Source organism: Benincasa hispida, chromosome 4, assembly GCF_009727055.1.
Source record: "Benincasa hispida cultivar B227 chromosome 4, ASM972705v1, whole genome shotgun sequence".
NCBI lineage: Eukaryota > Viridiplantae > Streptophyta > Magnoliopsida > Cucurbitales > Cucurbitaceae > Benincasa > Benincasa hispida.
In genome coordinates this window covers 50,272,995-50,297,764 of record NC_052352.1, presented here as the reverse complement: position 1 = coordinate 50,297,764, position 24,770 = coordinate 50,272,995, and the positions used below count along the sequence as shown (strand labels likewise).

The following is a 24,770-nucleotide window of genomic DNA, read 5'->3' as shown; positions in this document are numbered from 1 at the left end:
TTGCCAAAAATCTAATTATTTTTGTTTTTTTTTTGACAAAAATCAAAAGACAACCCCTGAATTCGCTTTTTCCTCCCATTTCTCGAATTTAAAATAAGGATGGTTAGCAACCAAACTCAAAGTTGGTCCAAATTGCAATGGGTATACCTTCTTGTTTAAATGTTTTGTTCTTAAAATAATAAACATATTTTTATATCTTACATCTTTTCAAAAATTGTTGAAATAATAAATATGATTGCATTACATTTAAAATTGATTTCATTCATTACAAAATTTGCAATGGACAGAAACTACCAAATGTCCCTTTTATTAGTCAAAAGTAACATCATCCCAATATGAAAAAGTTACCCATAGTTGAATTTGAGAAGAAAAAAAGAAAGTAAAAATAACAGAGTAGCTTTTATATGTTTTCTATCAAGATAATAATTTAAAACCTTAGTCAAAATTAAAATTTTTCAATGTGACATATCAAACTAATGTTCAACATCCACAGACAACTCACATTGTTTTAACTTGGAGGTCAAGTTCTTGATGGGATTGATTCCATCAGCTTTTTTTGTGAATGAAATTTCCTTACAATTTCACAAAAGCCAAGCAAGAACACTTTCTTGCATGTTCTGACATTTTTCCTTTTATATATATATTTTTTTAAAAAAAGGCATGTGACTTCAATTTATTAACAAAAGAACATCATAATTAGTTTAATTAATTAAGGTGTAAAATCATAGTGTCAGCCACCTGATTGGGCCTTATTCAAGAAACACAAATATATAAATAAATAAATAACTCTGTTTCAACAAAGAGAGCCTTCAGGAATCTCATTTCTTCTTTATTTATTTAGTTAGTTTGAAATTGCTATTCCCAAGTCTATATTGTTTTTGCACATTAATGATGTAAGTGTGATCGATAATTAGAGTTACATTGAAAATAATTTAATATATAATTAAGAAGATAAAATATTAATTACTATCTCAAATGTTGATGATTTGGTTCCTTACTTCATGTTTATTGGACTTCGAGGAATCAAATTATTCTTGATTAATTTTTTTCTACGTTTGTGTCTACCAAAATAAATGTTCGAATTTTTATATTTCTTATAGAGAAGTTGTATGCGGATTAGGAAGATTTCAAAAAAATAAAAAGAGAAAAAGTACATCCTACCATAATTTAAATGATTTCTTTTATAATTTTTTTAATTATTTTTTTTTTAATTTTGAGATCTACAAATAGTGTCCTTCCATTCTATTGTTTCAAATGAAATAGCTGAACTTAGTTCACCATAATTGACATGTACTCTTTTTCTTAAAGTCGGATATTCAAATTTTCATACCCTACTTGTTATATCAAAAATAATGAAATTGATAGAAATAATGTATTCAGTATATGCATTACTCTCTCTAATTAAAAAAATTTAAAACTTTAATAAAATATTATAATAACAAATGTTAATACTATAGGATTAAAAAAAAAAGATTTGAATTGTAAATTATGCAAAAATATGGAAGGGTTTTAGATTCAAATTATCTCTATATTGATTTCAACATTTCTATAAGATACCCTTTTTCTTGGAATTGTATTTTTGTAACAATTATGTGTAATCCATCTCATTCTATTTTAAATATTATTGGCTCCAAATAAGAAAGAAAGAAATTTGAGCAATTACAAAATATTTTTTAAATTCTTTGACTCTCTTCCCAATGTGAAAACCAAAATAGCTAATGGTATTTCATATTTACCTATGAAACTGGGTTTCCTAGAACTTTTCCATTCAAGTAGGAAGAGTGCTAAATATAATATTAAATACAGCTGCCTCTAATTACTTAGAATTAATTCCATTATTTATTTCATTAAATATTTTTTTTAGTACCACTTAGTATTAATTACTTAGTATTAATTCCATTATTTAACCATTAGATAAATAGATTATAAGCATTAAATTAATACTCAGGAAACCACAGTGAGAAACTAACACAAAGACTAAATGATATATATATATATATATGGTCAAATATCATAGAGCTTTATTCTATATATATCTTCAATGCAACTTATGAAACTTCTGGGAAATTTTGAATTTCTAGTATTAGAAAATAATATTTTCAATTCCAATTTATTTTTCACATGTGAATTTGTTTTTCCATGTTACAAAATTTGTTTGATTTTATAAGCCATGTGTACTTGAGCTTCATAACTTCTCATTTGAATTTAGGTGGTTCTAGAAAATACAAATAAAATGGTCCAAAATACAAATAAAATGGTCCTTACTCCTTACACATAAGTCTAAGAAGAATATTTATGACCTAATTCGGATTTTATTTTATGTATTTAGATACTCTGAATTTAATAAGTATGTGTTTAGCAGACAATTTGAATTATATTTTTGAAAACTACTTTTGTATTTATCATCCAAATATTGTAAATTTTTTAAAATAGCATTTTAATGTTTTCATTGTATCCTGATTTTAAATTTTAAATTTTAAATTTTAAAAGGCAAAATTATATTAAATAAAGATAAAACTATTTAGAAAAGCACTCTGTCATATTATAAACTCATTTTTTTTTTAAATTAAATAATGTATTATGTAATGTAATATAAATTATATAATATTATAAAATAATAATGTTACTATCTTTTTAACATAAAAAATGTTCATAAATAAATTATAGTTTATTGTCAAATTATATTGTGTGAGTAACTACAACTAGTTTTATGATTTATAAATATAGTATCAAACACATTTTAAACAATGGTTTAAATTGGAATTCAATTTTTGAATTTGCTACCAAATATATATTTAAAAACATGATACGCAATCTTATTTTCATTAGATCTCTTATTTTTAAATTTTTGTTTTTCTTACCCAACGGACCCTTAGATCTTATGCTAGACTCTCCTATGTGTAAAATGTAACTTAATGTTTGGATCCCTATCGTAATGAGGAAAAAAAAATCATAAGTTGATTAAATAGCCACAAAATCTTGAAGTTTCAAGAGACCAATTAGAAACATTTAAATTACATAGATACAATAGATACATCATTATGTTACAATATTACGGGTTCTTGTTCTATTTTTGATCTTTTATACTTTTAAATATTTTGGTACTTTTAATAAAGTTAATTTTTTCAAAAAAAAAAAATACTAGTCTCTTCAACTAGGGATATTCGTGGATTGGAATGAGTTGGTGAAAAGACCTCTTAAACCCAACCTAATCATTCGGGTCGTTTATTTCTTCAACTAAAATAATCTCTTATTAAAAAACTAACTAAACTCAACCCAACCATAAAACATTCGGATTGGATTGGGTTGGGTTACTCGAGTCATTTATTTTAATTGTTATTCTATAAAGAAGTAAAGTGTTAATGCATAAAAATTTGGTTTAACTATTTTCATATATTGAATTAAGATTAAAAACTCAATTTCAATTTAATATAATAAAAATTGTCTTTTGAAAGTGGTGTAGAAAGAATTTTTAGGAGTTGTTGGAAAATGAATTATCTAGAAAAATAATGAAATTGAATAAAAATAAAATAAATATATGTATATATAATTATGTCATAACTAAAAAAAATATACATGTTAAAGTTAATAATAAGTTCGGGTTAGTTCGGATTATTTTAGGTGAACCCATGAACCAACCCAAGCCATAAAATTTCCATTTATCTGAACCCAATTCAACTCAAGTCATCGAATTTGTTTAACACCCCACCTTCAACATTCCTTTCCGTTTGAAAACAAATTCATATTGTGCCTTTTTATTGAATGAAATTTATTACTACTATTTTGCAAATTAAGACTATATCTATGACTCCGTAATCAAAATTGCTACAATCGTAATGAATTTTTTTATTATTCATAATTCACATAATATTGTTGGTTACTTTTTGAAATGTATTTAAATGGACCCACTTTTCATATTACGATCAAAGTATACCTGGCCTAACTTCAAGTTCAAACTAATCGCAAGGAAAAAATCTGAGATTTATATTAACAATATAATAACTAAAATTTAACCAAATTTGACCGTACAATAGATGAAAATGGAATGAATCTCGAGGAACATGAACCAAAACTATTTTTTAACCTAGTTAAAAGCCATAAACCTATAATTGACCATACATCCAAATGCAAGCTTTTGTTTTGCATTCAAACAATTGGCAGGATTAATAATCAAATCATCGACTTTGAGTATAATTGAGCATACCTTCAAATGGAAGATTTTTTTTTTTTCATTCAAATAATCGGTGGAATTAATAATCAAACCATCGAATTTTGAGATGTTAATTAGCGTCATATTGATTATGGAGTTATGATCCTTCCAAGCTCAAAACCCAAATGAGTATAAAGATGGCATAAATTCAAAGCAAGTGGAAGATTTAGTTAGGGTTTTTCACCAAACCTAAGAAAACGCGGTTGAGATTGAGTAAGAGCTAGAAATCCATCCATAAGCCTTTAAGCCAGTGAAGCAACAGCTGTTTTGTTTTACTTTGCCAATTCCCCTTTTGTTCTTATTTGATTTCAGAACCAGCAGCTCCACCACACACACACACACTTCAGTTTAATTTCTCTATCTCTTTTTCTTTTTCTTCTTTTCTTTTTTGTTTCTTTTTAATTTGTTTTGTTTTGTTTTCTCTCTCTCTTACACACCCAAAAAGTACTAAAAACTGCAAGATCCTGGAACCTGCCTCTCCATCCACAGCATCCTTAATTTGTCTCTCTTTTTTCTTGCAATAATTAATCACCCACACTACCCATTTTAATTATCTTTTTTTCCCTATGGGACCTTTCCAAACAATAGTAGATCTATGTCTTGTGTAATAGTAGATTTATCCCATCTTAAAATATTTTAGTTTAATTTTCATTTTTTCCTTTATTAATACTAACATATTAATACGATCATGCGATTCCAAGTGTTATAACTTAGGTAGAGATAACGGCTTGGCAAAGTGTATGTTAGACTAAAAAATAATATAGCAAATATCATTTAAAGTAAAGCTTAATTAGAACTTAAATATTCATTTTGAAATTTTTGGAATCAATAAGAAATAGACTTATAAGTTCAAAGTTTTGAAATAAGAATGAAAATGTAAACGAAGATCAATGGTTGTACATACTTTATAGTTTATACTGGGTATATCGGTTATAAATTTTTATTAATGATATATAAATAGATTAGTTTTTTCTATAATTTACGTTAAGTTAACAATTAATTATACACTTTATCGTTATATCAAAGTGGTACATTAGTAATATACTTAGTATATATATATATATATATATATATATATATATATATTTATATTATCTGAAACATATGCATATATTACTCAATTAATGAATGTATTACTTATAGCTGCTTTAAAGGTTGTATGTTCGAATCTTCCATCCTTGTTAAATGATATATTTATTAATGTTTTGAAATTAAATTGAGAAAAAATCTCATATTTACTCGTTACAATTTTCTATTAAATTTTAGATTAAATTATTAAAAAGAAAACTTACCATTGAACTTTGTTTAAAAAATACTCATATACTTTCAAGAGTTGCAATATTTCTCCTAAGTTTTAAAAAATTAGAGTTATAAGTTTTTTAGAATTTTGGACCGATGATATTGAGACATGAAATGGTAGTGTGACAGTCAGTGACCTAAAACAAAATTTGAATCCAAGTCTCGATTTCTATTTAAAATTTCAAAAGATTTCTAATCTATCATTTTATGGAAGTTGAGGAATAATATTACAACGTTTGAAAATATAAAAATATTTTTTAAACAAATGACGAAGTTGAAACTCGAGTATATTTATAATAATAATTTAGCGTAGTTTTATTTTAATAGATATTTTCCCCTCAAAATTACTTAATTTCCTTCCAAGTCATCTCCCAAAATTTCCCTTTCCTTTTAAAGAAACAGAACAAAAGAATAATCCTCACCATATAAACGTAATTATAACTATAAGTTTGAGGACGAAGTTTGACTTCTTCAATAATAAAGAGTTCTGTATAACTTTTCTTTATCTCTTGGTTTTTTTCAGGACCCAAACGTCATTTTAACTTTGACGAATTTTAGATTTTCAAATCTGTATTTATATTTATTTAATCTAAAAAATATCTGTCACCCATATCGATTTGCGTGTGTTTGTAAATCAAACCATTTACACTAAAAATTAAACATAATTCACTTAGGAATCTAAGTGAAATAATCAAACCCACAATTATTATATATAAACCCCAAAAATCTAGCCCTTCTCTCTCTATAAATACACCACTCGTTTCATTTCTCCTTCCCTCAATATTTACAGTACTCATTTCTCCATTTTCAAGCATTATTGGTTCACAAACAAGCTTTATTTTACTTTATATTTTTTTTTATCTGATCAACATGGTGAAGAAGGAATTAGCAAATGATGACAATCATTCAACGACACTTCCAACAAGTAAAAAAAAATACAAGGGAGTAAGAATGAGAAGCTGGGGCTCATGGGTTTCTGAAATTAGAGCTCCCAATCAAAAGACAAGAATATGGTTAGGTTCATATTCTACGGCGGAGGCCGCTGCGAGGGCTTACGACGCGGCCCTCTTGTGTCTTAAAGGCTCCTCCGCCAATCTTAATTTTCCAATCTCTTCTTCTTCCTTTGCTCATTTTCATAATTTTCTCTCTTCCAATCATGATGATCATAATAATGTCATGTCTCCAAAATCCATCCAAAGAGTTGCTGCCGAAGCTGCCGCGAACACCGCCTTCTTCGATTGCAATGTTGACAGTAATACGTTGGGATCTAACGATGTGCTGCCATCGTCGCCACCACCTTCCTCCTCCTCTTCTTCCTCTGTCTCGTCATCGTCCAATAACGATTCGTTTATGATGACGGATCCATCGTGGTTCAACTTTGATGACATACTCTCCCCTAAGTATGTTGGGCAAATGATGGATGGGACTCTATTTGATCCACCCATTATTGATGATTTTTATGACGAAAGTGATATTAGTTTATGGAGCTTCTGTTGAAAAAAAAAATCAATGTTTTATTTATTCTTTTTTTTTTTTTTTTAATACATTTTTTGCATATTCATATTGTATGATCCCTCAGATTGTTAATTTTACAAAATTACTGACAAAAGTAAAAATTTACATAATAATATATAAATATAGGTTACAGCCGCAGATTATTTTTCTGGGTTGGTTGATCTCTTTTGTTGGATTTCATATATTGTTCTTCTGTTCCATTTTGAGTCTAATTTGCTCTCTACACTTTTAATAAGTTCTTGGATTTTTAATTTTGTGTCTGGATAAAACTTTGCAGATTCATGAACTTAAATAATATCAAAAGTTCAGATATTAAATTTTTAATTTTGAAAAATTATAAATTCTTAGTTTAAGAAACAAAACCAATGACTGTATGTAAATCTGACATTGATCTTGATGTGTGGTTTGCTGTATGATTGTCTCAAAGTTGTGTTTCCAATGGTGTGTGTTTTGGGCGGTGGGCAGGTTTTGAAACTAAGAAAACAAGTCATGATATAATGTCAGAACTATGTGGTGAGTCCAAAAAAATATTATTAAGGATAGAAATACCGTCACACATCTAAAGATAAACAAGAAAACGACAACTTCTTCGTTGAAATTAGAAAAATTATACAAATTTAGAGTTCATTTGAAATGACTTTCTCATCATTGCTTCAAAATAAATTCGTTTGGTGGTCCATAATGAAATAGGATTGTAATGTAATTTAACAAAAAATCTATGTTTAGATTGTACGTTGTGAGGAAATTCATTTCATTATGACAGTTTTAATCTAACCCTCTTTCTCATCGTTTTCATATTTTACGATCTCATTTTCATTTTGTCCTCGATTATTCACACTTTCCAACACTCTTTTAATTCTTAGTAATCTTGATTACATTTCAATTTCCCAAACGCATCCTAAGCTTTTTGCATTTAAAAACATTGCTGTAAGATAAGTCCATGTTAAGAATGTTGTCATTTGTAGAAAATCGTGTGGAAATTATAGTTTTGAATAAATAAGAGAGATTACCATAAAGGACTAGAGACGGGAAAATTGTCAAAAACTTGTGAGGGGGAGCAAAGGTTTTAGTTTTTGGGCAATGAATGGTGAAGCAAAGAGTCAAAATAGAGAAAAGGGTAGGTCCAAATAGAGTCTGAAAATGTCAAATCCAAGCCCTAAAACTAGACAAATTTTGTTGTGGGGGATGAGAGATAGATATTTGCATATTGCACATGATATGTTTATTTTTGTTTTTGATGTTTTTAGTTTTTATGTTGGGTAAGGGTCATGGAGTCCCATTCTCTGTTTATTTGTTGTGTTGCCTTTTACATTGCATCTAGTCCATCACTCATTCTCTCTATTTTCTTTCCTTTTCTTTCTTTCTTTCAAAGTTCATGCACGAAATCCCTCCCATAACTTTTCATTTCACTTCACAATCATCACAAAATCAATTAAGGGGCTATTTCAGCCTTATCTTTTTCAAAAACCAAAATAAATCAAATCAGAATCTTTTTTTTTATTATTATTATTATTTAGAATATCTGAAGTTATGGTCTTTCCTTAAAAAACATAGATTTTAGTTGTGATAGAATAACTTGTCTTTTTAACCCTAGCTAGCTAGTTTTAATTTCATATTAATATGCTAGTCATGATTTTAGTATCACACAAATATGGTAATGTATTGATTAAGGCTTTACAAAATATCTCCCTAACCTTAGTTAAAAGTTAGTACAAAACTACAACATTGAAACACAATCACAATCTATAGTATATATAAAGAAATTCTTACGGGAGAATCTTTATACATCTTCATATTTTGTCATTCGTCACAACTATTCGAGCAAGGTGGTTATATGTAAAGTGGTGTATTCTTTTATGTATGAACATGTCTAGACCATAAATATATAAAACATCACGATCTAATGGTAGAGACATATTTAAATGAACAATAATGTCATTTTTTGGTTACAACTATTTAAGTTAAAGTGATATATCTTTTCGCATATGGATGTAGATATAGATCTCATATATGAAAAATTATGATCTAATAGTGGAGATATATTTGAACAAACGGTCACATTCTTTGCTATGTTATACTTGAGTGTGATTTAGATCATATATAGGAAACATCAATATCTAACGGTGGAGATATATTTGAACGGACAATCATATATTTTTTCTTTTAAAATTTCATAAACTTTTATTTAGTTTTTCTCTTCAAATAAGTTATAATATTATTGGAGTCGATGTATTAATTATAACTTTTCTAAAACTTTTTTCTCTATATACTAAAATAAACTATAAATTTCACGTGTGATATACATTTATACAACTAAAAGCACATAAATTTGAAGTATAGGAGTTCCGATTAATTATTTTTGTAATTTATAATTTAAACTCATGCAACCTCTAAATTCACTTTAGGTTATTTCTCATAAAAAAATACTTAACTTTTAATATTTTCATATAAATGAAAAGGTTAAACCGTACTAAAATTAGGAACTTTAATATTAATATTATTGAAATCAAAATTTTCAAAACCATTTTTTCGTAGAATCAAAATAGATTCGAAGTTACTTAGAACCATTAGATTAGAAAGAGAATTAGTGGATAGATTAGGCAACTTGAAAGGTTGGATGGCATATATAATTAAGCATAGGATACCATATAACATGAAATGAGACTGAAAATGGAAAAAAAAAAAAAGGTGGAAAAGAGCATTTTATCCCCAAAAAATATAAAAATAAATAAATAAAAGTGGAAAATAGCACATGATCAGAAATGACAATTTCCAATGTTGTAATATGACACATCATCACATGTGCCCTTCTAAAGCATATATTCAAAGTTCGAGATTTTTGTTACATTTTTTGTTTATTATTTCATATTATTCTATTTAATTTACTTTGATAATTTATATTTTTATTTTTTGTTAGTACATTGCTAATTTAGAATTAATGCTGTATATGTTTTCGTGCATTTTGTTTTTAGAGATGGGCATTTTTGGAAGTTAGATCCAACACAGAGCGTGAAATTAATGATGTGGGCTTGGCTTTATTAAGACAAAGTTGAGGGATAATTGATTAAATCAACTTATAATTAATTGCCGTTTGATAATATTAATGATGGATTTTTAGTATTGTAATAGAATAACTAAATTATACAAATAATAGTAATAATAATAACAAAATTGAAGTTTGTGTTTAGCACCCACCAGTTACGTTCAAGCTTTTCTCTTCCCATTAATTTGAACATGATTGAATTGATTAAGACATTGTATTTTCCGACATTTTTCTAATTTAGAAGTTAGATATTTCAAAATAAAAAATAAATAGTTCTATAAAGAAAATTATATTTTTATGGAGAGAATTCATTTTTAGATAAATGAAGAGTTTAAAAGTAATTGCATATTACTTGTGCAAAAGAGTTATAAGTTGTTGATGCTAAAATCTAGACAAGACAACAATAGAAATTTTATTTTTGTGAAGCAAACGAGGAACCTGCAAAAGGGAGTAACTTTGTTCACCGTGTGTTTGATGTCATGTCTACTTTGATGCTTAAGTCTGAAAACAAGTAAAGTTTAAAATTTTGAACTACTGGAACTTAGAGAATTCACTTTTCTCTTAAAGAGTTCCCATGATATATTTATAGGACTAGTTGGCTTAAACCGCTTTTGGATTCAATTTCAAAGTCGCTTTGGGATAATCCTACAACTTTCAGGTTGAGAGGTGTACTCTATTTTGTGTTCGACCAGGTCCACCTCAGCCAAGAGCAAGGCCCAACATCTTCCCCTAAGTCCATTTTGGTCTTATGGTGATGCTTTGGGCTGGTGTATTTACTAAACATCCCATTAGCTATCTTTATCGGCTTGACCTCGGTCCAAAATGGACCCAAACCTTGTTATTTTATTGGCCTTATCTCTTCTCTCCTTATTTTTTATCGATTATATCATCCGATCCAAAATTAACCACAACATAAGTAAATGGCATAGCAAGTATAACTCAACTAACATGCAGTATGTGTTCGCGATCATGAGGTCCTTAATTTATATCTCTAACCCTTATTCAATTTCCATGTTCCTGCATCACAACTTGATCATTTTACTGAATACCTCCCTATGGGAATTTGGACGGTTGCGCCATCCAGGATATAAAGTATTACTGTAGGGGTTGTTTCTAATGAAGTAGATTGATTGAGGGTTCATCGGGCACATATCAAAACTATGTCGTTCATCGCATCCTATGCACCATGCTGCAACAACTTGGATCACTGCGTTGACCTGATTTATGCCATTGGCATTGACTTGATTCATCGTCATAGCTTTGAATAAGTTAGTAAAAGTGGTAATTTGCGTTGAGAGAGTACTAGTTGCTTCTGATTGTGATGTGATACTTTTCTTTCCACAAATTTTGATCTGAAACCATTATCAACCCATTCTTCATTGTTTCGAAAAATTCTGTCCAAAATTTGTTTGCCCTCTGTGTATGTTTTATCCATCAGACCCCTACTGTCATAGAGTCAATTACTGATTACGATGTCTTGTTCAGTCCATCATAAAATATTTCCATTGTTATACAATCAGGTAGACCATGATGCAGATACTTTCGAACGAGTCATTTGAACCTAGCACATGTATCACTTATGGTTTCTGAGTCTTTTTGTTTGAAGTTGGTTATATCCCTCTTGCGACAAGCATTAACGTTAGGTGGAAAATATTTTTGCATAAACTTTTCACCATGCATTCCCATGTTGAAATCTTCTTTTGGCTTGAGAGAATAAGTCCTTTGTCGCGCTTCATCCCTAAGAGTAAAAGGGAACAATGATAGTCTAATCCCTTTTGTGGTGATTCCAAGAATCACGAATGTGTTACAAATCTCCATAAAGCTCTTCATATGTGCATGTGGGTCTTCTCTTGGAGTGCCCCCAAACTGACTAGCTGCTTGGATCATTTGCAACATGACTAGCTTCATCTCAAATCTCATGTCATGAAAACCCGGAGGCACAATCCCAGACAAAAAATTGTACAAATTCGGCGATGCATAGTCCTTGATTTTTCTATTGCGATCATGCACTAAAAGAATAAGGTTTACTTGTATGTCTGCGTTGTTTGCAGAATTTGGTGTGTTGGGCTAATTCAGCTGAATTCCCATATTTCTCTGTCTTTGCCTCTTGTTTCGGTTTGCTTTAACTCTTCTATGTATAGTCCTCTCGATTCCGGGGTCAGTCACAAACTCTGGTTGGGTGTCGTTGCTCATATACCGTTTGCAATATTCCGGTAAACGTTGTACTAGTCCTTATGCTAAGGAAGTCTGTAGTCAAAGCTGAAAACCCAAAAACCAAATTAGTGAATTATAATTTTCAATTCTGGGAAGCAGTGCCGAAAACTTGTTGTGTGCTCAATCGTGTTCTATAAAGCATAATAATATTCTCGTAAATTGCACAAGTTTTACTCCTAATAGCCCAAGTATAAATTAATCAGGAGATAGTCTCGGTAAGGATCGAGGTCGAACACGGGGATTTGAAATTAAATAAGAACAAAATCAGTTAATGAATCTCTACTCTCAAATGCTAGGGTGATGTGCATGTTGATAGATGGTAATAGGTTTGTGAAATGCATGACTTAAATGAATGCAAGTAAAGGTGTTGAGAGAGTGGGTAGGTGAAAGTGAAATTGTGAACGCATAGCACAGAAGCAAATGAAGATGAAACAGATGAGAAAACGGAGTTGGGATAAGCAATCCTCAAACCTTTTGAGCTTAACAAAAACTCATGTTCATGTTCATAACCTTTTGGACTCCACATCTTAGTGAATTAGCCATATTAATCATGTCTCCATGATGCATGCATGGGCTACTTGGAATATAAGGAAGTGTTTATCTCTAAACATTTCACTTACTCAGATCGATGAAATCCACAATCACTTGCTCTCTTGAGTAGTTAATTTTTATCTTATGAATCCAATGGTTAAAAGGACTCACAAGTCAAACTGGAAGCTTCATTACCCAAATGAATACTTACTTAATCACTAAGCTCATCGGAATGAGGATTAACTCATCCCAACTCACTAGAGATTTAGTTACTCATGGTAAGAAAAATAAAAATGGAAGAGGTAGAAGATGAAGTCATGATTAGATATTGAAATGTAAAATAGTTCGTTACAAGAGCAAATCGAAAAGTGTGTAAAAAAGAATGTACAAGAAAGAACAAAGTAAACTAAAAGGTAAAAGGTTGATGATGAGGATCATCAAACGACCTTCTAAAGCTTCTGTGATCTAAGATGGACGTGAAGCTGTGCTCTACGGTGGACAGTGGAGGAGATGCACTCTCGAGTCCTCTTCTCCGGTGGCAGCGACATGTGGCTGGTAATTCTCTCTAATTTCAAAGTTGTATGGAAGTCTCCATTCTCTCTAATTCTTCCTCTCAGAATATTCTCTAACTCCCTAACCATCCTCCTTTTAGTGGTGTAATTTTCTTTGTTCAAAACTTATTTTCTAACTCGCTTGGGCGAGGAATATATAAAGATGGTCTTGGAGACCACTTCTGCCACATAGGATAGTGGCAGGCGTGCGTCAGGGAATGTATGTGACTGTTCTTGCAGTTGTTTGTGGTCCCCTTCAAATGCATTGGGCTTTTACATTTGTCGCTTTCCTTGCTCTATCGTGTGCCTTATTATTGATCTTCTTTGCTTCTATTTTTCTAACCTCCGTTGATCTCAGTGCATGGCTTCTTTAGTCGTTTTTTCTTATATTCCTACATTGTAAACGCATTAGAGATATCATTTTTTCACTTAGGCTATCTTTTAGGTTTAATAAATGCATGGAAATTGATTTTGCCTTATTTTCTTCTAACGTGCATGTTTTTCTCACTAAATACTCCTAAATATTCTAATGTCAATAGACAATAACTTGTAGAAATAAAAGTTATCAGTGTCGTATATATTTCCTTTTCCAAGTTAACATTAAAAATGCCATTTTTACATCAATCTGATTTATTAACATTAAAAATGCCATTTTTACATCCATCTGATGTATTAGAAGGCTACACATTGCTACAAATTAAATGCTATTAAGAATCTATATTAGCTATTTTAATCATGAGAGAGTATGCATCAAATTATTCGATGTCTTGCTTTGCATATACCCCACAACAACTAATCTACTTACACTTAATTGGTTTATTCCTTTAGAAAGTTTAATCCCACATCTGATTCATGATATATATTCATAAACTTATAGTGAGCATATTTCAAGAACTTCTAAATTTCTTCATCAGTTGCTAAATCACAAAACAACCATAAATCATCAATCAACATTTTTCCTTTTCAAGATCATATACATGCTCAATAAAACACAAATGAATAACTATTTTCAATCAAAAGAAAATATTTGTGTGTATCCTATGTATCCATCAAGACCTTGAAAAGCCTTTAAACAATATCACACATTTTATAGCTAGATAATATCCTAAATAACAATCAAATTCTACAAGCTTTACCATAGAAATGATAAATTTTGCATATTTCATACTACCAACAAGCTAGGTAATAGGTAAAATAATATTACAGATCACACTGAAATAAAAGTAATAATAATATTTTCAACTTCATGGAAGAAACATAATATGACAATTTATAACATGAGTCATACATAAACTTTGTCAGCTATAACATATGGAACATTATTTCTATTCATGATCTAAGAAATGCTCAAATTGATCAAAATAATGTTTCATTTAAGGTATGAAAAATAATACAATAACAATAAAATTATTATTTTCTTATTGTACATGTCATTTGCTACTCACAAAATACTATAATATATACTTATCAAGTAAATATTGAATATTATGCTTAAATATAGTATTGAAATAAAATTGCTAAATTCTCATGCCATATGTAAAAATTTGCTTTTTGGATCAAACTACCCGTCAAAATATCTTCACCATATTTGAAAATTAAGTATGAATTTGAAACTATATTTTGAATAAAATTAAGAAAATCTCATTATCATGATCATTTATTGAGAGTAATAATAAAGCAAAATTGGATGCATTTATGGAACAAACAACCAAAACCAAAGACCTTTTATCACAAGCACCTATGACCATTTATTTGGGTCATTAATTCCTTAATTTTTACTATCCAAAATTTATTTTCCAAAGATAAGTAAATTTGAAACACAATCTTCAAATGCATAAAAATTCACAACAAACAATAATAATCACACAACCAGACAATTTCTTTCTACATAAATTATTTCAGATTATGCAAATAAATAACAACAAAAATCCAAAGAAACTCACCTTTGAACACATTATTCTGTTGATTTAATAATTGAATTCTACTCAATTATGCATGCAAGTTCACATGCATCATAAGAAATTGTATTGAACATCAATACTTGGCCAACATTATCACAAAGCAAAGACAGCTTCTTCTATATTGCCAATTTTTGGCTTCTTGACGATTTAGCCAATCTGTGAAGAACGTCTGCTTGCTGAATTCTCGAAAGCTGAAGGCGACTCCACTGCAGGAATCATATCATCCCAACACTTTTCTCTCGAGAACATAAACACTTCATTATCTTCATAATATTCTCTCCATTTCCATCACTCCTCTCCCTTTTATATTGTTTGAAGGCCACACGTGATGATACCCAATTTTGGCTGATTGCCACAAGAAAGTGAAAGCTCCTTGGAGCATAATCAAATCTCTGGAACTTCCTTCCAGCTTCATTTTTCTTGTCACACTCCCTTCTAGATTACTTTCTTAATCTAAAAGGAGATATAAAGATAATAAACATCAACCCTCTTGTGACATTTACTGTCCACTTGTTTCCTGCTTAATCTGATATTCAACAGATATATATATAATCACATCATAACCTGCAGTGTCATGGACAATCAAGAACTTCATATCACCTATGCATACATGGATATATACAAACATATATAACCAAGTAGTTTATCTCTCATTTCCTGCTAATATGTTTTACATGACAAATGAAACCAAAACTATATACATACTAAAATCTAAGAGAACTCTGAGCTATCTGATAACTTGATGTCTTGGTAGATTGGGACTGGGGTAGGCTAGGCACCGGAAACTCTTCCACTACTTGGGGGAAATAAAAAATTTAAAAAGGGTGAACTAGGAAGCTCAGGGAGTGATGAGTTTAAAACAGTAATGTTTGTACACATTTATAAGTATTTCAAGTTTAGAAACATCTTTCCATAACTTTGATGAACATTTCCAAAATTCAGAAATCACAAATCATGCTTAAGAAAATTTTATAAAATTAGCGAACCTTAAAACATAATAAAGCATTCTCCTACTTTTATCATTCATAACATCACATTTAACCTGTACACAAAACCTTCCTTGAGGTTGAGCAAGCTCAATAGACTCAACGTTGTTAGCCTTAGCTAATGTAGTGTAAACTCGATGCTATGCGTCGATATCTCTCATACATGCATATAGAAATGACCCCAAAGGGCTTAGCACCCCTTCATACAGGCCAAAGCCTACATGTGTGCCAAGGTGGGTCTCAAAGACCTATATCATACTCATATACTGGATTCCTCGTATACCTTCTTCTACCTTGAGTATTGGGAATCCTTAATAACATTCCTAGGGTACAAAGCATAGTGGTTTGAAAACTATTCTTTTAAGGCACTAGAGTTCATAAATATCATTTATATGTCATTCCCTTGCTTAAAAAAAAAATAATTTTTCACATGCTTTAGAAAATCCATAAACAATCTTTGAATAAAAATCTTGAAGAACAAGTTCTTTTCCTTTATAAAGATATCATTTCAAAAATAGACTACCAAAGCTCAATTCAAATAAATCAAGCTTAGGACATACATTTAAGATAAGTAGCTCATTTCATAGGAAATCATAGTTAAGACCTTAACAATTTTTTTTTTTAAAAAAAAACATTTGTCACTCACAGTCAATGACGAGCTTAAGTGGTTTATTGGTTATTCCGATCTCCGTTTGACCTAAAAGTTAGATCATAACCCTTTGTTAATGTCTAGTCGCTTAATTCCCATATCCTTTAAATAGTCCACATATATATTCATACTTTCCTTAGATTGTATTTAACTCTTAAGATCTCTTTAGAGTCCATACTTAGTCATTTAGGGCTATAATGTCATAAACACACCAAATTAGTCTTAACTCCAACTTACCAACTCCAATGCTCAAGTGAATGTCTAAAATAACAAAATGACTGAGACAAGGCAATCGGTTTAATTGATGGGCAGTTGGGTGCACAACAACGATTGGGCATGGGTGTTAAGACATCCACACTAGGTAGGATAATGGCTGACAATTCACGCACAAGGCATTAAGTGTGTGCATAGGCAGGGCCTACGGCCGTTGGACACCTGGTGCTGTGCATTGAGTGGCCTAATGGGTGTCGAGTGTGTGAACGAGTGAGGCACGTCGCTAGCCATCAAGTGGGCGCACGGACGAAACAATGGACGCACAGATGGGTGCTGCGAGATGCACGGACGCATGGTGTGTGCGACTGGTGTGTGCGCACAAGGCACGTGCGCCCATCGAGCTCCACCATAGCCTGATCTTCTTCAACCTTTAGCTGCAACCCCCTACTCGATTCCCTGTTTTCCAATTGCAAGTTTAGTGCATTTTTTCATCATTTCCAACCAATTTAAACACATAGTTTCTTATAATGTAACCGAACAATAAAGAAACTAGAAGTTTTAATATGTTATTTTTCTGGTTTAACTTGTTTTGCAAGGAAAATAGAATTGTGAGGCACAAGACAGTGAGGTATACACCTCAACAAAATGGAGTTGCTGAAAGGCTTAATAGAACTATGTTAGAAAGAGTAAGGTGCTAGCTATCAAATACTCTATTGCCTGAGAAATACTGGGCAGAAGTAGTATCCTATATAGTCGACACCCTAAACAGATGTCCACATCAGTCTATTAAGCTAAAGACACCAGAAGAAAGGTGGACAGGATAGCTTCCCAAATTAGAACACTTGAAGGTATTTGGGAGTGTAGGGTATGTGCATCAAAGCCAAGGTAAGTTGAAACCTAGAGCTATTAAATGTATGTTTCTAGGTTTTACACCTTGAGTAAAAGGGTACAAATTGTGGCATCCTATTGAAAAGAGATGTATCAATAGTAGGGATGAGGTGTTCAGAGAAAATGAGATGTTCATGTTAACTGAGCAACAACCTACATCTATGTCTAAAACTTGTAGTACAAGGTTTGAGGTGGAGCCACTGAATGAACCAGAAACCTCCATTTCACAATAGAACTTAGAGTTTGAGAGTGAAGACATTGTAGAGGCTGGGGAAAATATGTCTAATGAATAATAAGAGATACAGGAAGACCTACAAAATTATTCCTTAGTAAGGGACAAGACAAGAAGAACAATTGTGCCCCTTGCTAGGTACTCAGAACCTAACTATGCTAGTGTTGCTTTAAGTGCTGCCATTACATTAAGGAACAATGAACCTACAAGTTTTGAAGAAGCAACTAATAACCCTAATGCTAGACAATGGATTGAGGCCACGAATGATAAAAATGAGATCTCTTAACCTGAATGATACCTGGAAACTAGTACCCTTACCTAAAGGGTACAAACCTCTCTCATGTAGGTGGATATACAAGTTTAAAGAAGAAATTCCATAAGTAAAAAAGTCCATATTCAAGGCAAGGCTAGTTGCAAAGGGGTTCACACAGAAAGAAGGCATAAATTATACAAAGATGTTCTCCCCTGTTGTGAAACAAACATCCATTAGGCTACTCATTTCCTTAGTTGTTCAAAAGGACATGGAGTTAGACCAATTGGATGTGAAGACTACTTTCTTACACGATTTTTTTGAAAGAAACCATCTGTATGAAGCAACCTTAAGGATATGTGAAGAAAGGTGAAGAAGAGCTAGTGTGCTTATTGAACAAATCAATTTATAGGCTCAAGCAGTCTTTTAAGTGTTGGTATGACAAATTTGATGAGGTAATTTCTAAAATAGGATTCAAAAAAAGTTCCTGTGATTGGTGTGTGTATACTAACACTAAAAGTTTTGAAGAACTTGCTACTCCTATATGTAGATGATATGTTGTTAGTAGGAAGCTCTAAAGAAGTTATGAGCCAAGTCAAGGCTCTTCTAAAGAAAGAGTATATGACATGAAGGACCTAGGGGAATCAAGGAGAATCCTAGGAGTTGAAATAGACAGGGATAGAAAACATGATAGACTTTATATAAGTCAGACTGACTATTGTGATAAACTGCTACAGAGGTTTAAAATGAGTCATGCCAAGCCAGTCATCACCCTTCTTGCACCTCATTTTAAACTCTCAGCTGTTAATAGCCCCAAGAGTACAGATGAGGATCATATCAACTTTATGAAGACAGTACCCTACTCCCAGGCAGTGGGATCATTGATATATCTAATGCATCTACAAGGCCAGTTTTGTCTTATGCTACAAGTATGGTCAGTAGGTATATGTCTAATCCAGGGAAATGCCATTGGGAGACTATCAAATGAATACTAAGGTACCTATGCTCCTCCAAAGGAGCTCGAATCCTATATAAACATAATGATCCTTCTAATGATGAAATCTACGGATATGTGGATGTAGACTATGCTGGAGATCTAGACAGAAGGCGTTCATTCTCATAGTATATTTTTCTATGGGGAAATAATATAATAAGCTGGAAGGCTAACCTACAATATGTTGTAGCCCTATCTACAACAGAAGGTGAGTTTATAGCCTTGTCCGAAGTAGTAAAAGAAGGCCTATGGTTGAAAGGGTTACTAAATGATTTTGGTATCATACAACTTAAGGTGAGAATTTACTGTGACAATCAAAGTACAATATATTTATCTATAAATCAATGGTTTCACAGCAGAACGAAGCATATTGACATTAAATTCCATTTTATTAGACAAGAAATTGAAAAGGGAGAAGACCTCTAACAATGTGGCTGATATGTTGACCAAGACTGTCCCTCAAAGCAAGCTTGTTGTTTTCTGGAACTCTTTGGGTTCGAGCTACCTGAAAATGGTTAGCTCAAAATCAATACAAAATGAACAGAGAGGTTCACAGGATGCTTACAAAGGTGGAGATTGTAACAGAAAAATAAAGAAATTAGAAGTACTTATATGTTATTTTTCTGGTTTTTTTGTTGTAACCACCGGCTCACGTTGAGCTCATCTCTTTGTAAAGAAATTCTACATATAAAAGAGAAGAAAAACAGTGTGAATGAGAGAGTTCAAAATCTGTAAAACTTCAAAGAAAAGCAATAAGAAAGTGATAGCCTCACTTTGAACAGTGGGTGTAGGCTTTCTGGCTGAACCACTTAACTCCAGTGTGTTCTTCCTTCTTCTCTTACCATCATCTTGTTCCTCTTTGCATCTTCTACTCGTTTTTGGTTTCATGCAGGTGAGTCATTGAAGGTTTGAGCTCAAGATCTTCATCATCTCTATTGAAACCCTGCACAAGCTAAAGGTATATGGAGGAACGAAGACTTCCTCGAAACCCTCATATGATTTCTCTTGTTTTCCCACTCAAACTGATTGACAAAGCTGAAAAGAGTTATTAGCTTTAGCTGATACATGGCAAAGTAGCAGGCTTTATCAGGCAGCATCAGATCTTTCCTAAATCCACTCTCATATTTCTTGGGTTGGTTCTTCAAGATTGGTGTTGGGCTGTCTCCATAGATCAGATTGGACCTGCAAAGTTTGACTGAATTAGTTTATTTTGGGCTTAAATATATAAACCTCTTAAACAATCTTTAAATTGACTTACCTTCAAATTTGAGCCTCTGAATCTTCTCCCACAGCTCAAAATTAACCAAACACTTCACCTTGCTCAACTTTGCTCGAATTTCTGACCAACTGCTGGTTTTCTTCAATTTTCATCAATGTTCCTATTGAATTTACCATGGCAGCCTGCTTCGTCTTCTTCTTTGATTTTCCTATTGAATTTCACCATGGTAGCCTGCTACGTCTTCTTCTTTGATATCTCTGTGATTTTGTTGAAGAAATTTAAAGATTGCTCATGTGAATTGTAAACACCGACCACTTCTTCACTTCACCTTATATATACTCAATGACAGCCTCTTCCTCCTCACCTCTATTTTTGCCGGCTCCACCTTCAAACATTTCAGGCCACTATCATTGGTTGAATCTCATCCTTAGCCATGCCTTGAATTACAATTAATAATAATTATCAACATTATTCAATTTCCGACTTAAAATTAATTACAAACCTCTTACTCCCCTCTCAGCAATTCCTTCACCCTTAGCCAACAGTTTGTTTTCCCTCTTTTTAATATCATATCCAACACTTAAGTTATTTTCCCCCCTTAACACTTAGACTAGAAATTCCCTATTGCCTTAGCTACTCACTTCCATGTCACAACTGAAGTGGTTCACGTAAATAACAAATTTTGACTAATAATGCCAAATTTCCCAATTTTTATTCTTGACTTAACTTATGCTTAACCCAAGTCCAATCTAACTTATTTCCCAGAGCCAACGCTACAGAAAAGTTGAACATTGTCAACACCATTGACTGAAAACCTGCGCACCTCAAAATGTACCCGTAATTGAAACTTCAAAACCTTCCAAATCCAACTGTCTATGAATAAAATCAAGAAAGGTATTCGTCCGAGGATCAAGGACAATGCCTTCGTATTCATTTGTGGTTTAAAATTGATTAAAGACCACTTATACAAATCCGCCAACCGGGTGATGACGGTAAATGTGTAGGGGAGAGACTTAACTATCACTCTATCCACTTTTGCAAGCCGGTTGGAGAGTTCTCGCATTTATACTCTCTTCCTGAGACCCTTAAATTTTCATTTTGTGACAAAGAAAACTCTTCCACGCGTGAGCTTGCTATGTACTATGGGCCTAGGTAGTGGTGGGTCGTTCCCAGCAATTGTCATTGCTAAGCCTGCATGCACATAGTCTATTTCTAAATCAACCTTTCATATAAAGGAAAACATGAGTGTCATGACCGTCTCTAGTTACTAGTTAACTTTGAAAGGAAAAGTACCTCTTGTTTTTTTTTAATAAAAGCCTATCATCATCATAAAAACAGGATCATAGTATACACAATACCTTAGTGATTGCAGTACAAAGACTCATGCCCAAACTTTAAGATGGTTGATGTCCCCATTGACATAAGTGGTGCAAAAAGGAAATAGAAAGTCCTCTTTGTGCAACAAAAGGTAAGACTCATTAAGAAAGTAAGCATACAAACATTGATTACTTTAAGATTGAGTGCCTTACAAGGAAAGAAAAAAATCAAATTGCATGGTATGAGAAAAGTGCTAGTCACGTGAAAAGCATTTAAAGGTTAAAACACACTCCAATCTCATCATACAAGTTCATTTTTTTTTTATAACATGACAAGAATGATAATCCATATTCAAAAACAACATACTGCAACATGTTGCATCTTAGACAAGAAAAATAAAATGCCTTAGTGGCATCATCCATCAGTCAGAATGCACATCAAAATTAAACATAACCATTACATAAGAACCATCACAGATCCAACAAGACACATAAATCAAGCATCACGAAAATAGTTGAAGAGTGAAGAATTACTCCCATAAGTAGACAAGGAATCATCATTGACACCCTTAGAAGCACTAGGATCACCAAGAAGACGCTCTTGGAATTCAAGGAACGGGTGACTCTTTCCTCTACAGGTGGTAGAAAGCACTCGCTAAAGTGTAGCATCCCGCTCCTTGACATACTTCCAATAGATCTTGTTCAAGCTTTTAATCAATTTCAATTCAGCAAAAATGGAGTTCTTTGGTGGAGTTTTGGATGGTGAAGCAGCAAATGTATGGGCTTTCGTTGATGCTTCGGATCTTCAAACCAACTTCTTTTGATTGTGCTCGGGCGACTTTTTATAACTGCTGCATCTATTGGCTTGGTGTCCAAATATGGCTTTCAGAGTGGAATTGTTGCATGATGGCTCTCCAAATCAGCTGTCTTTCTCGGCCTAAATCGTGCTAGTTTGGGTGTATTTAACATTTATTCTAGTTCTTAGACAAGTTATAGAGCATAAGGAGCCTTCAGGACAGTTTGAATGCATTTCGGGCTTAAATGAAGCATTTAAAAAGCAAAACGGAGCCAACCAAAGAAAACAAGGTTGCACGGTGCCTTTTCCAAAAGGAACCTAATTGATGCAGCGTCGTAGTGCTTATGAGGATATCAGCAATGCGTGCGACACTCAGCGTCGTTCTACCTGAGTGGCACAGCGGTGCGCTTCGACAAAAGAGGCCCAGCGCCACAGCGCTGTCCTCAGCATTGCGGTGCTATCACGATTCCATATATATATTTCTTCATTTTTAGGGCAAGAGGATCTCCTCTTCATCATCCATTCACATCTTCTTCTCCTCATTCGACTTTTTGCTGATTTTCTCCATTTCTTATCTCTTCCATTTGTATCTGCTCCATTTCCTCATATAATCGATAGAAACATGTTTAGTTTTGTCTTCTCCATCATCATGGGAAGGTAAAATCCAGGTTTCTAGTTTATGAGATTTTAAACTTTGCAAGTTTTTGGAGTTTTATCTCAATGTAATTTCTATTTCTTGGCTATGAATTTCTATCTATTTAAATTTGTTTCATGATTGTATTTTTTTCTTGATTGTCTTACAAACCACTCGAGAATGTGTGATTGAATGCTTGAGATTGACTTGTAATATGTGAGATAAAATTATAGGTTTTAATTTCCAAGAAGCAAATGGTTAGATAGCTTGTCATTTGTTGTCTGTAACAAAGGGGAAACTATATTGAATGTTTAATTAGACCATTGTAAATTAAATCTTTATTCTAGCGTAATCTCTAGAGCATAATGAGGTCAGTTAAATATGTTTAGTATGGATTCATCTATTCATGTTTGGCCAATTAGGTAATTAGGACTATTGGTTAGGTTTCTAACCAATTAGGCTCGACATAGGCAAGATGGATTATGTTTTGATAATTTGATGAATAAAATTGCAGTGGTCCATTCCTATCCTCTAAGCTAGAACGTCTTTATTAATTACATTTCTATATTTTACTTTCTTGCATTTTCAAATCTCCAACCATACTAACCCTCCCCCTCCATTTACCACTTTAACTAAAAATGTGTTTTGAGGAACTAATCTCCGTGCTTTCCCGTGGTTAGTTCGTGAGTATAAATATTATTTGATTGATCGAAAGCTCCGACAACCTTTTCGTTTATCATGGCATGTTTGACAGCATGGTAATGAGTGAAGGAAAAAACAAGTTCCCTTCTTTCGTTTCGGAACACGCAATAATCTCTTCTCTGATCAGTTGCCCTACATTAATCTCTGACCTCCAGAAAATGTTAACATGCTCTTAAGAAATCATGGAGTCATGTGTTGTCAGATTTAATCTTCTTTTGACGAAATGAAGCCAAACAACTGGCTCATCCTTTAGGTTCCATGCCTTTAACTTTCTCTTCCTTTGCAGAACTACTTGCCATTTACTTCCTAGTTGAGTTAAGATTTTCAGCGCCTCTATCAACTGCTTCCTTTGCAAAATAACACTGTTATCATGAACGGTGATCTCATTTGCTTCTTAAACTATTAACATGGTATAGAAATCGAAAACCAGTGGCATACTTGCTGGATTTGGATGTGCAGAGTTTCTTCTAAAACCATTGTTCTTGATCGCTAAGGTAATGAACTCAAGAAGTGGCCCAACTTGCAATGAAAATCCCCTTTCTGCTTTCATGGATAACTTTTCCAAGA

General features: G+C 32.2%; 1 protein-coding gene and 1 long non-coding RNA gene across 2 annotated transcripts; one reads left to right on the top strand and one right to left on the bottom strand.

The window, feature by feature from the left end:
- The first annotated feature begins 6,258 nt into the window (after positions 1–6,258).
- LOC120076439 (ethylene-responsive transcription factor ERF014-like) lies at positions 6,259–7,450 on the top strand. Its single transcript, XM_039030266.1, has one exon. The coding sequence runs from the start codon at positions 6,380–6,382 to the stop codon at positions 7,004–7,006; it is 627 nt and encodes a 208-aa protein (XP_038886194.1). The 5' UTR covers positions 6,259–6,379; the 3' UTR covers positions 7,007–7,450.
- Positions 7,451–17,119: 9,669 nt separating this feature from the next.
- On the bottom strand, positions 17,120–21,554 carry LOC120075228. The gene is made up of 4 exons (XR_005481235.1): positions 20,795–21,554; positions 20,310–20,718; positions 19,957–20,217; positions 17,120–17,628 (listed from the first exon to the last, which is right to left on the bottom strand). It is a non-coding gene; the product is annotated as an uncharacterized LOC120075228 (long non-coding RNA).
- Positions 21,555–24,770: the final 3,216 nt, after the last annotated feature.